The sequence below is a fragment of the Lissotriton helveticus genome, chromosome 2_1, assembly GCF_964261635.1.
Source record: "Lissotriton helveticus chromosome 2_1, aLisHel1.1, whole genome shotgun sequence".
Classification (NCBI taxonomy): domain Eukaryota; kingdom Metazoa; phylum Chordata; class Amphibia; order Caudata; family Salamandridae; genus Lissotriton; species Lissotriton helveticus.
This window is the reverse complement of record NC_136059.1, coordinates 250,002,017-250,018,332: the sequence shown is the minus strand read 5'-3', so window position 1 is coordinate 250,018,332 and position 16,316 is coordinate 250,002,017. Positions and strand designations below refer to the sequence as shown.

Sequence of the window (16,316 nt, the reverse complement as noted above, 5' to 3'; positions counted from 1 at the left end):
GTACCTTTTCATCAGCCACTACCCACCCAGTCTATAGTGACAGATGCCTCTCTACAAGGCTGGGGAGCGCACATGGGTACCCTTCAGATACAGGGTCAGTGGTCTGCACAGGAGCAGACGTACCACATAAACATGCTGGAGCTCAGAGCGGTGTTTCTAGCTCTCAAAGCTTTTCTTCCAGCGATCGAGTCCGACTCAATCTTAGTTCAGACAGACAATACAACCACCATGTTCTATCTGAACAAACAAGGAGGCACACGATCTCGCCCTCTCTCCCGGGAGGCTCAAACCATCTGGCACTGGCTTCTCTCTCGAAACCTTTCAGTGGTGGCGGTGCACCTTACAGGCGAGCTAAACATCAAAGCAGACGCACTCAGCAGGCACTTCGAAGATCAGCCAGACTGGGTGCTAAACGACGAAGTGGTGGAAGAACTTTTTCGTTGTTGGGGTCGTCCATCCATAGACTTGTTTGCGGCCGAAGAAAACGCAAAATGCCACGCCTTCGCATCCAGATTCCACCGGCCAGGGACGCAGGGGAACGCTCTCCTGATGGATTGGTCGGGAACGTTTGCTTACGCGTTTCCTCCCCTGCCTCTGATTCCGAAGGTGGTGTCCAAGCTCCTCAGGTCGGACATGGAGATGATCTTGATAGCTCCGGATTGGCCACGACAGTGGTGGTACCCGGACCTACTGCATCTGTCTGTGTGTCCACACAGACGACTTCCTTGCAAACCCAACCTGTTGAGCAAGATGAACGGGAGGATACTGCATCCCAACTTCTCATCACTGAACCTGACAGCATGGCACCTGAGGTCCTGCAATATGGGCATTTGAATCTGCCTCCCGACTGTATGCACATTTTAAAGGAGGCTAAGAGACCTTCCACGAGAGCGTCTTATGCGTTCAAGTGGAAAAGGTTCTACATATGGTGTAGGGATCATCACTTGGATCCAACTAAAGGGCAGGAGGAGGTAATCCTGCCATACCTCCTTTCCTTGGCAACTTCTGGTTTGAAATATGCTTCCATTAGAGTGCATTTGTCAGCCATAGTAGCGTACAGGAAATCACCTAATCAGATTTCTTTCTTTCAGGTTCCGGTGGTTAAGGACTTCCTCTAGGGGTTGAAAAAAGTGTATCCACCTGTGCGAAATCCTTCTCCTCCTTGGGAATTGAACCTGGTTCTATCCAGGTTAATGTCACCTCCTTTCGAGCCCATCCACAAGGCCTCCTTGCAACATCTCTCCTGGAAGGCGGCCTTTTTGGTGGCGATTACCTCAGCGCGCAGAGTAAGCGAGATACAAGCACTCTGTGCGAAGGAACCATATACTGTTTTCCACCACAATAGAGTAGTCCTGAGGGCTCATCCATCTTTCTTGCCTAAAGTGGTTTCTGATTTTCATATAAATCAGTCCATTTCCCTCCCTTTGTTTTTTCCAAATCCTACGACCCCAGCCGAGCGGTCACTGTACTCCTTGGATCTTAAGAGAGTGCTCAAGTTCTATTTGGAAAAGACTAAAGGGATCAGGAAAACGGATCAACTGTTTGTGAACTATGGTTCAGTGAGGACGGGCTTTCCAGCGGCCAAGAGATCCATCTCCAGATGGATTGTCTCTTGCATTAAATTGGCCTATCAGCTTGCAGGCAAGCCTTTATTGGTGTCACCCAAAGCGCATTCCACTAGAGGGAAAGCCGCTACAGTAGCTTTCTTACATGACATTCCAATGTCAGAAATATGCAAGGCTGCAACCTGGAAATCAGTTCATACCTTTACGAGACATTACTGTCTCGAATCTGATTCCAGGGCCGATACTCAAGTAGGGCAAGCCTCCTTGAGAAATCTGTTTGGGTAGCCTATAGCCTGCTCAGGCTTGTTGATGAGATTACTGTCTTGTCATTCCTTAGCCCGCAGGGATGAGGAGAGGCTCGCTATTCTATTCTAATGCTTATGACTATTGATGAGGATCCCCTGGAAGAGAAGGATTAGTTACTTACCTGTAATCCTAGTTCTCTTCCAGGGGTATCCTCATCAAAGTCATAAGCAACCCTCCCGCCTCCCCGGGCAAAGGATATTCTTTAATAAGGAGATATTGTTAACCTATTTTGTTACTGGGTTTGTTTTAGTCTACGAAAAGAACAACTGACCTAACTGTCACCCCTGAGGCATGATGGGATACAGGGGGTCATGGGTGCCTTAAAGGCACGGTGTCAGTTTTTTGTATTCAGCTACAGGTTAGCTTTTCAGTCTTTTTAGACTGTGTGTTTGCAATGCAGCCTGGGAGCTTTTCTATGCTTTCAGGGTGTTATAAGAATTGCTACTGCTGCCTAAGCATTAAAACAGTTCTAAAACAATCTTTTGTGTTGTTTCTCATGTTTCTAATGCATATTTTTCATGTATGGTGGAAATTCTTCACAGCATATTCCAGCTCTGATGTGATTTGGCTGCTATTGCATGTTTTTATATATATATTTATATATATATATATATATGAGTATATATATGTGGGGCACATATAATATAGTGTTTCCGGGGTCCCGCGCATGGGCGGGAATATTCTAATGCTTATGACTTTGATGAGGATACCCCTGGAAGAGAACTAGGATTACAGGTACGTAGCTAATCCGTATCACCCTAGACCCGAAACTCTACATGAAACACATTACAAGATCCGCTAAAAGCGCCTTTCTCAATTTGAAACTACTGTACAAAATAAAACCCTTCCTCTCACCCAAGGACCTTCAACAAGCCACCAAGCACTGGTGCTCTCCAGAATCGACTACGGGATTGCAGCCCTGACTGGCACTGCTAAATCCCACCTCGCCCCCCCTGAAAACAACCTTCAATGCAGCAGCCAGAATGGTCACCGGAACTAAGAAATCCGAACACATCTCCCCTGCACTCAGAGAACTTAAATGGCTCCCAATTGAGTTACGAGCCGCTTCAGAACTGCCTGCCTCACGCACAAAGCCCTTCACATAGGCAAACCAGAATACCTAGCCACCAAACTCAAAAGGACCTGCCAGTCCAGGAACCTCAGGAGCTCCAATACTCTACTACTCATCCCGCTGAAAACTCGTAAACGAAAAACGGCGACCAGATCGTTTGCTCGCAACGCTCCCAAAATCTGGAACTCCATCCCCCCACACATCAGAGCGATCCCCTCGTTTCTAAAATTCAAAAACCTGCTTAAAGTCCTCTTCCTGAATCGTTCTCAAGCGAGCAGATAGGAGCTAAGGAAGTACATTAACGGGCACCCCTTCTAACTTTAACTAGGTGACCAATGTTACTGATTCGGATCTAGAAAACTTTTTAGAGACTCTTATTGTTGGAACAAGAAAACTCTTTGGATACTCGACCCAATGTGGATTATCATGTTACATAACTAAGTCCGATGACCCTCTGCTTTTATCTTCCTGTGTAATATGACAGAACCATAATATGCTCAGACGTTTTTGGAAGTTTTTTGATACGGTGACAATTGCTCTATGACTCTGTAAAGGAACGTATATTGTATTCGTTGTTTGCATGTTCAGGTACCATTTACTACTTATATATCCGATTCGCTATGTTCCTCTATATTCTATGTGCTGCACATTTGCACACAGGTTACTTGTTGTGAAGTGCTCTGAAACCCTCGGGTCCAGCCAGTGGTATATAAAACTCCTAAATAATAATAATTGCATAGTTTATAGGTTACTACCAAAGGCCCATTTTGAATGTTGGCTTACTTGGTCTATCTGAAGAAGTTTTTCCATTACATAAACCATGTGATAGTGCTAATGTGCCCATTTGTAAATGCATTATATCAAATTGCCTGGTTTTGGCCAGTTGAGCTATCTATCAATCAATCAATCACATTTGTAGAGCGCGCTACTCACCCGCGAGGGTCTCAAGGCGCTGGGAGGAGGGGGGGTGCTGCTACGCCAGGTCTTGAGTTGCTTCCTGAAGGAGAAATGGCCCTGGGTCAGCCGTAGATGGGTGGGGTGGGAGTTCCATGTCTTGGCCGCCAGGTAGGAGAAAGATCTTCCTCCGGTGGTGGTTCTGCGAATCCGTGGACGGTGGCGAGGGCGAGGCTGGCGGAGCGGAGCTGGCGGATGGGTGCGTAGAACGTGAGGCGGTTGTTGAGGTATTTGGGGCCCATGTCGTGGAGAGCCTTGTGTGCGTGGGTGAGGAGCCTGAATGTGATCCTCTTGCTGACGGGGAGCCAGTGTAGGTCTCTCAGGTGGGCAGAGATGTGGCTGTGACGGGGGACGTCCAGGATGAGTCGTGCAGAAGCGTTCAGTATGCACTGTAATCTTTTCTGTAGTTTGGCTGTGGTTCCAGCGTAGAGGGCGTTCCTGTAGTCCAGTCGGTTGGTGACGAGGGCCTGGGTGACCGTCTTTCTGGTTGCGGTGGGTATACACCGGAAGATCTTTCGGAGCATGCGTTGGGTGTTGAAACAGGATGCCGAGACGGCGTTGACTTGCTTGGTCATCGTGAGGGAGGAGTCCAGGATGAATCCCAGGTTGCGTGCGTGGTCTGTGGGCTTGGGGGCGTTGCCCAGTGCAGGGGGCCACCAGGAGTCGTCCCAGACGGAGGGGGACGGTCCGAGGATGAGGACTTCCGTCTTGTCTGAGTTCAGTTTCAGACGGTTGAGCTTCATCCATTCCGCGACGTCTTTCATTCCTTCCTGGAGGTTGGCTCTGGCGGTGGCGGGGTCGTTGGTGAGGGAGAGGATCAGCTGGGTGTCGTCAGCGTAGGAGATGATGTTTAGGTTGTGCTGGCGTGCGATGGCTGCGAGGGGGCTCATGTAGACGTTGAAGAGGGTGGGGCTGAGCGAGGAGCCTTGAGGGATGCCGCAGATGATCTTGGTGGCAGCTGAGCGGTAGAGGGGGAGGCGGACTCACTGAGTTCTGTCGGAGAGGAAGGAGATGATCCATTTCAGAGCTTTTCCTTGGATGCCGACGTGGTGGAGGCGGGTTGTTAGGGTGCGGTGGCAGACTGTGTTGAATGCGGCTGATAGGTCGAGGAGGATGAGGGCAGCAGTTTCCCCGTTGTCGAGCAGGGACCTGATGTCGTCGGTGGCTGCGATGAGGGCGGTCTCAGTGCTGTGGTTTGCTCGGAAACCGGACTGTGATGGGTCGAGGGAGCCGTTTGTCTCGAGGAAAGCGGTTAGCTGTTTGTACTCGGTTCTGCCGCCTTGTCCCTTCCTGGATTAATAATAACATGATGATCGGTTCATCTGTAACATTAAGATCATCTGCTTCTATAGTTATATTACTTGAATCCCTATAAGATAGCAAATCGCGTTTCTTCAGGTTTAGAAAACCATTGGTTTTTCTAAATGTGTACATTGAAATAATATTAATTTATTACTATTAGGGGATCTTATAATTAAACACTATAGGCCAGTGTAAATGTATTTCATATCATAGTTTGGTAATACTTTGACCATATGGCAAGTCCACCAGACGGAGGGCCTAATTTATGACCATAAGCGTCAATGCTCTAGTTAACAAAACCATCTCGAAATATAGATGAAACAGCCCAAGTCTCCTGAAATATTCATATGTATCTATGAGCTCCAGCCAGTCTGGGCCATTAATCTTTGAAGGATATCTAGCTATGTTCCAAGGCATTATCTTTAGAGCTGAGTCAGTGCTAGCTGAAGGAGTCAAATTGTGCCTAAAGGTAGTAGCTATGCTGATGCATGGCAGTCAATCAGTGGCTCCCAAATAATAACCAGTGTACGCCCTGAACGATTGAGTGGCTGATTTATACTTAAACTCCTCTTCTGAGCAATAGGCTTACAACAAATAACTCCAGCGTAAGTATTGATAAGGCAGATTTCAGTTGAATGTTGGTATTGTTGGTTCTACGGGCATCTAGTGACAGCAACCCATTCCTCAGGCCTGTGTCAGCAAGGTTTACGATAATGTTGCCCAAAGGGTCAGAATCACGAGAAGCTTGTTTCACAGAAACAATATCTGATCTGATTATCAAAAAGCCATCCCTGATGTTATTAATTTAACGTACATCTTTATTAGTAAGCGACTTCCTATTCTCGTGTGTCGGAGGCCAGCTTAGGCACCACCATATATTTACGCCGATTAGGTTGGTGATTTTTGGAGCGATCTGGGGGAGTCCGAATTGTGTACCATCCTGGTATTATTCATGTCTCTCCTGCCACGAGGTGTATGCAGTTATTAAAAAATGTTCACCTCTGTTTCTTTGCAATAGGGAGTAGGTATTACAAGATGTTTACACTTGTCCCAGCTTCTCTCGTCACTAGTAAATTCATTTCATTTACATATCAGGTTTTTCATAATATTGTGTTTTATTTGCATATTTGTAAGCTCCTCATCACTTGCCAAAATCTGAAAGCATTGCTTCCTTGTATTTGCCGCATGTGTGGCTGGGTGGGTTCAAGTGCTACACTTTCTCTTATTGAAGAATTGTTACAGCCGGTTTACTAAACTAATACTTTCCTCATGAATCATGTTTGGGCTCTTGGAAGAATCACTAACCAACGTTTACTTCCACTGCCTAAATTGATTCAATTTTGTAACCATGGTATTTGTTTTAGGTTCTATTGCACCTACTGGAGGGTCCTTGCTATTCTTCTATGTATTAAAGTTCTTCTTTGCATTAGTAGCATCAGGACCAGCTAATGGATATGCCAGGGCTCGCAGTGGTTACCTTTTTAATAAAGTAGTTAAATTCAGAGAATCCAAGAACACAAGTAAACTTTAGGAAACATGGAGATAAAATTATACAAAATTTAAAAAAACGAAAAAAGGTTTAACAAGAAAAAAAGCAAATATTACAGCATTGTTTTGCTAAACATTAGAGGTAAAAGGACCAAGAACCTAAGTTAGCTGTTTCCTTCAGTGGAAATTGATCATAGTTCGTAAAACAAAATATGGTTGTGTTTTAAGGAAATTACCAGTAACTCCCATCCCAGCCTCTTTCGGGCACTGACAGGTGCAGGCAGACCCCCACCTTGCCATGGGCACCGCCGCGCAGCAGCAGACAAGCATGCTTTTATCCTCCCAAGGTGTTGGGAAAGGACTCCTTCCTCCAAGTGCCCTCAAGGAATTCAGGGAGTTGACCCTCAATTGGGCATTGCCCAAAGACTATAATAACCCTGTTAGGTGTTGGTGTGAGTACCTAGGTCTACTCCAGTAGATACCCCTTTCTCTTTGTGAACCAGCAATATCCAGGTTTGCATGTGTCTGTGGTGGGTTGCATTTACTCTGTACTTTGCTGCCAGTGAACCTCCATTGTTGTGATTAGTTGGAGCTTGGGTGGGTCTTCAGGAGATGTCTCCTTACTCTAGAGGTTGCAGTGGCTTCCCAAAATGTGATTTCATTAGAAATGCTAGGATCATCTAAAATGCCTGGCGAGTTCTGTGACTAGCTAATTGTTCATTTTCAGATTCTCCTCATACTTCATATATAAATGTAGCTAAATACAGAGGCAGTTCCCTTAAAACTACCTCTGCACATTAGCTTGTCACCCTCAATTGCATGTACACAGTTCCAGTGCACATAGGTCGCAGGTACCCCGGAAATGGAAAATGCCATTTTGCCTTTCTGTGAATACTGTTACACTACTCTTCATTGGTTCCCATGAGTCACTTTGCAGGGGGCTTCTGCTGTCCCTCCATTCATAAATGTCATGGTTGCCATGTCCCTGCTGGCCCTTAAATTAGGAGTGTGAAATCAGCATTGGTGTCCTAGTTCCTCCACGTAGACAGTGTACATAATAGTACCCAGCCTGTATTGCTCCTTCTCTTGTGGAACTCCTGCAACAAGTCAGGATTCTTATTGTGAAAGATGAGGTTTAGCAGGCCATTGTGTGCATAAAACTAAGTATTGGAGATGCAAACCCGATCTAGCTATGCCTGCCACATCCCATAACCTGCCGTCAAGTACAAATTCTGGATGTGCCAGTGCACATGCATATTTTGCATTATTTTGCAAATTAATTTTCTGACTTTGCACATATGAAAAATTCCTTTTTTAAAGACCTGAGCCAGCACATATAAAGGCAAGAGTTTTGGGAATTGTGGACAAACGGATAACGTATCTAGGATTGTGAATATTCCACACAGCAGACTTGTTGCATTTTAGTTGTATGTACCAGAACAGTATCTGGTCTTTTAGTTAGCCAAGATCTTTAATGCATTAACTCCTGGTATAGTGCAAAGATTGTTTTGTGCATGGAGGTAACTAAACTATTTCATAATACGAATGCATATTAATGGTCGTCTTATTTCTTTAGGTCTGGATTTTCTTTCATTATTGTCAGCTGACCCTCAGGTAAGACCTTTCAGTTGATAACAAAATTCACACCTCTGTGTATGTTTTTTGCCAATATACTTGTAAAGGATGTCACAGTCCTAAGTAATTTAATATGTCGAGATGCATCTCAGTTTAATTTCTCTGGAATTAAATACCTTGCTGTGATCTGTATTTAATATAGTTACATTGCGGATTTTTAGATTTTGTTAGGTCCGACGTTAACCAACACAATTTCTTTAAAAAAGAAAGAAAATATATAGATATATGTAACACATGCATACAGGGGCTTTCAGTCCTCCCTCTTCATCCATTAGTCTGCATGCAGCACGGTGCATAGGGTCAGCCAACTTCTGTCATTGTTTTCACTCACTCACTGTGAGTGACCACATTCAGCTCCTAGACAATGTGAACATCTGCACAAAAACTAGCCCAATGTGTACCTTTATATTATATATATATTCCCTTCTCTTCTCTTTGGCAAGGGCATGGCAGCTTCCACAACCGCTCTATATGGCTACTCACATGTCTTCATATTGAGCACATAAAAGTAACTTGGTTTCTTCTGGAACCCTGCACATTTTAAGATATGCAGGCTCTGCAAGGGAGTTACTGTTTTCACAAGAAACTCTTCCTAGAGAGAAAGCCCATTTTTAGGTCGACCCTAGGCAGCGCGCATGTGCTGTCTGCGAGACCTGCTGTAAGCAGTATAGCGAGTGCAATCCTGCCTGCTGCTTACCATTGATTATCTTCTCCCCTGGCTTCTTATTGATTTGTGCTCCAGAAATATCACTGCTGTTTTATCTGAAGAAGCACCGACCAACTACAGTTTAATTACGTTGTAAGTATTCATCTGTGGTGTTTAGGGACTACTTGTTTTACGACTGCTACTTTGTCACCACGGCGTCTAGCAGAGTGTCTTGTTTCCTACTTTGTCAACACGGCGCCTAGACAGGCGCCCGGTTTCATGTTTTTTTTTCATAACCATGGCGCCATTCATGAGACACCATGCACAGAAGATAAATGTTCTTCTAATACTTTGTCACCACGGTGTCTAGGACAGTGCCCGGTTTCATGTTTTTTTGTTTTTTTTATAACCTTGGCGCCAGCTTCATAGGCTACCATGCACATAAGTTAAATGTGCTACTGAAACTTTGACACAACAGCGCCCGGTTTCATTTTTAATTATTTTTTAATTTAATATAACCATGGCACCAGCTTTATGGAGCCTAGTCAGCGCTCGTGCTCTGTCTGCAAGATCTGCTGTAAGCAGTATAGCAAGTGCATTCCTGCCTGCTGCTTACCATTGGTTAACTCCCACATTACTCTTCTCTCCTGGCTTCTTATTGCCTGGTGCTCCAGAAATATCACTGCCGTTTTACTGGAAGGGGCACCGACCAACTACAGTTTAATTACTCTGATACTTTGTCACCAAGGCACCTAGCACGGTGCCCGGTTTCGTGTTTTTTTATAACCATGGTGACAGCTTCATGGGCCACCATGCACATAAGTTAAATGTTCTACTAATACTTTGTCACCACAGCGCCCGGTTTCATTTTTTTAAATATAACCATGGCGCCAGCTTTATGGGCCCCCATGCACATAAGTTAAATGTGCTACTGATAGTTTGTCACCACGGCGCCGCACCCGGTTTCATTTAAAAAAAATGTTTTATTATAACCATGGCACCAGTTTCATGGGCCGCCATGCACAGAGGTTAAATGTGCTACTGATACTTCGTCACCCCAGCACCCGGTCTCATGTTCTTTTTTTTTTTTTTTAAATAACCATGGCGCCAGCTTCACGGGCCGCCATGCACGTAAGTTAAATGTGCACGGGCGCCCGCTTTGAGCAGTATACGTTACTGGACAGCCTTTTCTGAATCCCGCTGAGGCAGTAGCAGCCACTCGGGCCAAAAAGATTAACTGGGAGGCTATCGGGGATCTAGCTGCGGCTTAATGAGCTGTGTCCTCTAAGGCCATGCAGGGGCTGCAAACTTGCTCCACTGCACGGAAAGCAGCGGGATGTCTACGAATGGGATATTTCCGTGGTACCTGGCAATAGCAGTCCATCTATTAGGAGTTGGGTGTGACAGTCACTGCCAAATAAACTGTACTCTTTCTCAACTGTGTCTGCGCCAGGGAAGAACAATGTTTTTGCTTGATCGAAAATCCTTCATTTCTTTGTCTGGCATTGGTTTCAGGCGGGGAATGTTTTCGAAGGGAGCATACCATAGCCCTGTCTCCTTCCAGTGCCTCTTGACCTGGAAGAATAAGCTCTCCGTGAAACTTCCGCTCCTTTAAATGTAACCAGTTACTGAACGCTTTCAGTTCTAAATCGATTTGTCTGCTTCTGCCACATTCATAAAAGTGCAGGCATTATTGAGAGAATCAGGGATACTAAGTGGATCAAGGACTGAACCCCAGCGAGGCGACGTTCAGACATGGCATGAAAAGGTCAAGTCTGTGGGTGGCAGAAATTTATGCCAACAAAATTCAAGAGCTATATAAATGTACGTCTTCCAAGTGCTTCCGGATTATGCAATTTTTTAGGCAACACTTAGGGTTTAACCTGAAAAACAAACTTTATTTTATTATCAACCTTTTTAGGAAGGCCTTAGATCTTGGCGAGAAAACTTATCTTAAGGACCTCTTGGCAAAGTTTCAAATTCCTCCTACCTTTGAATAAACAACCAATTTATGTACACACAGCGAACTTCTTCACAAATCAATTTAATTGTTTGGTTAATTAGTATTTGCTGATTTACTATACTCTTGTAAGATATTTCAGCAGTGCTCATCTGAGTTTATGTAACTCATGCTGAAATGGGGTTTATTCCTTTGAGATAGTACACACATATATCCCACTTTTATGATATTTGTTGTTGATATGTACCCATACCTCTCCATAATTTATGACATTTATCTACATCTGTTTTTTGGTCAATTTTAAGTTACCTTCATTTTATTTTCTCATTTAAATGATAAATGTGCACACCGCTTTAATGATTGTAGGTTGTCAGTGCACTATGTAACCATATACAATAAAACTGTACTCTTATCTGAAAGCATTAACAATTTTACGGTGCTCATCTGCAGCTTTATGAGGCAGCCTGGGAGGAGTATTTAGGCCAACTATATATGGCTAGTCATGTGCCAGTAATAAGTAAGGGTAGTGCCCTTAGAGGAAGGGAGGCAAAAAAGATAATGCCATCCTTCTCTGTAGAAAAAGTCAAGGAAACTATCAGGAAGTTAAATGTAACTCGCGCCGCTGGGCCAGATAATCTACCTGATGTGATAATTAAAACTCAGATAGATTGGTGGGCACAATTTCTCTCTCGGATGTTTTTAGTAGTTTTAGACTCTGGAATTATCCCAAAATCCTGGAGGGGGGGCGTTATTAGGCCTCTGCACAAGAAAGGTGATAGGAATGATCCTAAGAATTATAGATTAATTAATCTGCTAGATATTGGAGTGAAAGTATTCTCGAAAATAATACTTGGCAGATTAAAAGACTGGGTGGATTCACATTCGATCGTACCGGTCGAACAAGGAGGCTTCAAAGAGGGGCATTCAACTATAGACCATTGTTTTGCCTTATGGGCATTGGCACGTAAATCCATGGAACAGCAGGGTAGATTATACTGCTGTTTCGTTGACTTCGGTGCAGCATTCGACCTTCTGGATAGGGAGTGCCTTTGAAAGACGCTAAGAAGCCATAATATTCCGGAGAATCTCCTAGCAATAATTCAAGAGTTGCATAGACAGAACTGGACACAGGTCATTAAAGATACAATAGGGGGTTTGACTCCGGAAATAGCTATAAACAATGGCCTCAGACAGGGTTGCGTATTGGCCCCACTTCTTTTTTCAATCTTTATCGCAGACCTACCATCTTCCTTGATGACCAATAGAAGTGCAAGTCCAAAAGTAAATGGGAAGCACTTACCCTGTTTATTGTACGCAGACGACTTAGTAATATTAGACCAAACTGAGTTGGGTCTGCAAAGAAAGCTAAATGCGTTTAACACATATTGTGCATCTAACGCCTTACAGTGAATATGGATAAAACGAAAATTCTGTGCTTCGGGAAGAGAAATCAAAAGTTTAATTGGTCTTTGGGGCAAACAAAATTAGAGATTGTCAACCAGTATAAATACCTTGGAATATGGTTTGGCAAGTATCTAAAATGGACTACGCACCTGGAGGCCCAGAAAGCTAAAGCCCTAGCTTCAGTTTGTGCACTGAAAATGTTCAATCATATCTATGGTGACATGTCCCATAGACCACTGCTGAAGGCCTTTAATGCAATGATCCCCCCACAAATGCAGTATGGTGCAGAAATCTTATGTTTAGGAGGGAAAAGTACTTGGGACAGAGAAGAAGGGAAATGTTTAAAAGCACTGTTGTCATTACCCAGCTCATCCATGTTACAATCAATTAGATTAGAGCTAGATGGGACCTCATGGGATGTCCAGGTACAAGTGGGTTTGTTAAGATTCTGGAAACGGTTAGGAACAGGAGAAGAGATGAAAGTGTCACGATGGTGTATGGAGGAGATTCAGCAGAGTGAACTTAGGTGGGCGAAAGAAATAAGAAAGAAACTGTATTCCATCTGTGATAAGCTAAAAGTGAAAATGGATCCGCAGTCCCTGTATATTGCTGAATCAAAAAGTGAGCTTAAAAACCTAGGGAAGGAACTATCTAGACTGAATGGTATGGAGTATCTTTTTTAAAAATCTGTTGGTGCAACCCATGATAAATCGCTGGAGGAAAGAAAATCGGTATCCCTAATCAGTCACCCTTCCAAATCAGGGGCTTAGAATGGATCTTTTAAGGGTGACAATTGGGATCAATCCAGCTCGGTCAAACGACAAAATAAAAAAGAAATTGATGGGTCCAGATAGCAGATGCACATGCAGGATCGGTTTGAAATGTAATTGCTTGCATATATTAATGGATTGTCAATAATTTGTAGCCCAGCGAAAACAGTTTTTACGACCGATTTTCATAAAATATAGTATTAGGTCCCGTCTGCAAGCAATCGAGCTCCTCACTGATATGCATCACCATGATATCGCCGTAGCCGTGGCAAAGTTTATCCAGGGTGTTAAAAGGTTGTACATGGAATAGGGACTGGAGGGATAGATTGAGTAATGAGGAATAGAGATTGAAGGTTTATCCTTTTTAACATTTTAAAAGAGGTTTTAGTGCAAGCGATTTTCTTATAGAATAATTGAATGTATTTTAGCTGCTGTATGAAATTATTTTAATATATCTATGATGGAGGATATGAAAATCCATAGATCTTAAGGGAATGAAATGTTTTTGTAATTATTTTAAGAATTTAAAAAAAATTGTATTCTATGTGGTTTAAAGATCAATGATCTGAATAAACTTTATTTTGACTGACAGTGCACTATGTAACCATATACAATAAAACTGTACTCTCATCTGAAAGCATTAATCATTTTACGGTGCTCATCTGCAGCTTTATTAGGAATTATCATTATTTTTAGTACTCCCTTTGTTCCCAGTGAGGAAAACTGATGGCCTGACTTTCATGATTAAGATCTTTTTAGGTCTGGCGTTTCACAAGACATTTTGAATTTAAAAACATATATATTTAACATCCTTATTCGGAGGAGCTTTCAGCCAGCATTCTTCATCCATTGATCCGTTGGTGCATCATTCACATTCTCCTACCACCTGCTGCCGCTTACAGCATGAGGCTGGCACTCAGCCCACTTTAGCCACTGAATAACTTCACTTTGAGTAACTGCATTTTGCTCTTTCACAAGGAGAACATCCCCACACAATCTTGTTCCTTTCTGAGTCTGTTTTTTATTTTTATTCATTTCTTGCACCTTTGTGTTTAGAGTCTGAGACAGCAGAGCCCTTTATACCACGTCAGCTCAGACCACGATACATGCTTCAGCAGTTCCCGTCTTCTGTCAATGCTGTTGTAAATTTTTGGGGGAAAAGTTGTTTGTCCATCTAACTTTCTCAGATAATTACGGACACTTCAAAGGGAATTTGCAGCACTTTCTTCATTTCCTTTTTCATTGTTTTTTATCCCTTCTGTGAACTGGGGAAAACAATACCTTGCACAAAAACAATCCCCTTTAAAACCTTTGCTTCTTCTTCAGCCTGGAAAAGCATGTGTAAATCCCACAATAGTCTCTATTAGTTTCCTGACACTGCCTTGCGATTGATTAATAAAATGGGCGAGCGGATGGTGAGCACTGCAGGCATAAGGTGCAATGCTCCATAATACCACTACACAAATCCACTCCACACTACAGAATTCCACAACTTACAATTCTAATGCAAACCACTTAATTCCAATGCTCATCACATACATACACACCATAACACACCAATAGCTAGCTATAACTCAAGCTAATGTGAGACCTATTGCATTGAAAATGCTTGTTTGTTTTGTTATTGCTCCTGTTTTATCTAGATTGAAAAATCTCTTAATTAACTATTTGTTTCCTGCAAGTGATTTTTATCTGTGCTTGTTATTCTCCAGCAGTATTGTCCAGCCATGTTCTTGGATAGTTTTTCACCCAAGCTTGCAGCGAGCAGCTCAACTGGAAACCTTCGTACATTAACTAGCAACCATGAGAGCAGCACACTCGTCAGCTCATCCAGCAAGAGCGACACCGAAGTTACCACCAGTTCTTCAAGCAGGAGCACCACTGAAGTAATAACCAGCACTTCAGGTCGGAGTGACACAGAAGTCATCACTAGCACCGGAGGCGCCATGTCGGACATCATCTCATTGGACTAGAAGAAGCAGCCTTGGGAGCCATCACTTCAAGGACCGGCAAAAGGTTGCCATCCGCGTGCCTGTGTTCTATGCAGTACCATTAACCTTGGACATTTATTTTGCTATTTATTGCGGATAAACAGATTGATTCTGCTGCCTTCTAAAGGCTTGGACAACAAGAAAAGTTGTATGTCGATAGTACTTCGACTTTAAAAAAATATACGTTTTATGTTGACATTAATGGACTTCGTCCATGGAAATGATGACATATTAAACACTACCCGATACGTTACGGGGAGTCTGGCCTTTTTGATATACTGCTGGATGAACTTATCAAATTGGTATTGGAAATGATAATGTAATAAATTATGTAAATATTGAAATGCTTTTTAAATATAAAAACATTTGTCCATTTCATTTGTGAATCATGAGCTCTGGACTGTATTTTCAACGGGTTGTGGCAGACTGCAATGTCCGAGTGGCTACGGTAGTCTAACAGTAAGAAGCAGAGGGCTGGCCACAACAGAAAAAGTAGTCATTTGAAAAATAAAATGCTTCATCAGAAACCAGTTTTATAAAAGCCATAAGGCTCATAAACGATTGTTAGTTATAAACCTTATTTCTTCTGGTTTTATCTTGCACAAATAGCCCACTTGAACTATATCGGTGCGTTACAGTTGCATATGGTGAAATATGGTTTAGGTACAAAGATCAAACTATGGAACAATAAGCTCAGCTTTGGAACCTGGTTTCCCAAACAGTTAGAAATTGTATATTCCTTCTCTAATATCGTCTTTTTCCATCTCGTTCACGTCACTTTACTTAACTGCCTTCGTTGTGACTACTTATGAATATGCTGAACTCTAGAATGAGACAATATCTAAGACAAAACAACACGTCTGGTCAGCCTGGAAGTATCAAAGACAATCAATAAATTAAAATAAATAAAATATTGTGTAAGGTATGTACCACGGTGGTGTCGTTGTGGCTATTTCCTCCTGTGGGTTTTGTTAATTTGACCCGTGGCTTCAGCCTTGAATAATGCCATCCCTTTATGTAGCAGTGGTGTAACAGGAATGGTGCGGACTCTGTTCTTAGCAGACACTAGCAATGCCTGCTGCATTAGAATATCTCTGCTTTGGTGCATGGCAGTGTTGCTATTGTGGATCCACCTGAAAAGATCAACTCTAACTTTGTACGTGCTCATTAAATCCTTACAAATGTTTGAGGGGAGAATAAAGGCCATGACTAAGCAGCCATTC

At 43.1% G+C, this 16,316-nt stretch overlaps 1 protein-coding gene across 4 annotated transcripts in view; it reads left to right on the top strand.

The window, feature by feature from the left end:
* Positions 1-16,022, top strand: part of PIAS2 (protein inhibitor of activated STAT 2) — a 490,095-nt gene extending 474,073 nt beyond the window's left edge. For 2 of the 4 annotated variants that reach the window (XM_078674770.1, XM_078674772.1), the window contains 2 exons: positions 8,264-8,301; positions 14,818-16,022. In XM_078674770.1, coding sequence (XP_078530896.1) covers positions 8,264-8,301; positions 14,818-15,075 — 296 coding nt within the window. In that variant the 3' untranslated portion in view covers positions 15,076-16,022. Of the gene's footprint in view, positions 1-8,263; positions 8,302-14,814 lie in introns of all 4 variants that reach the window. The other 2 variants (XM_078674769.1, XM_078674771.1) reach the window with 1 other exon arrangement.
* Positions 16,023-16,316: the final 294 nt, after the last annotated feature.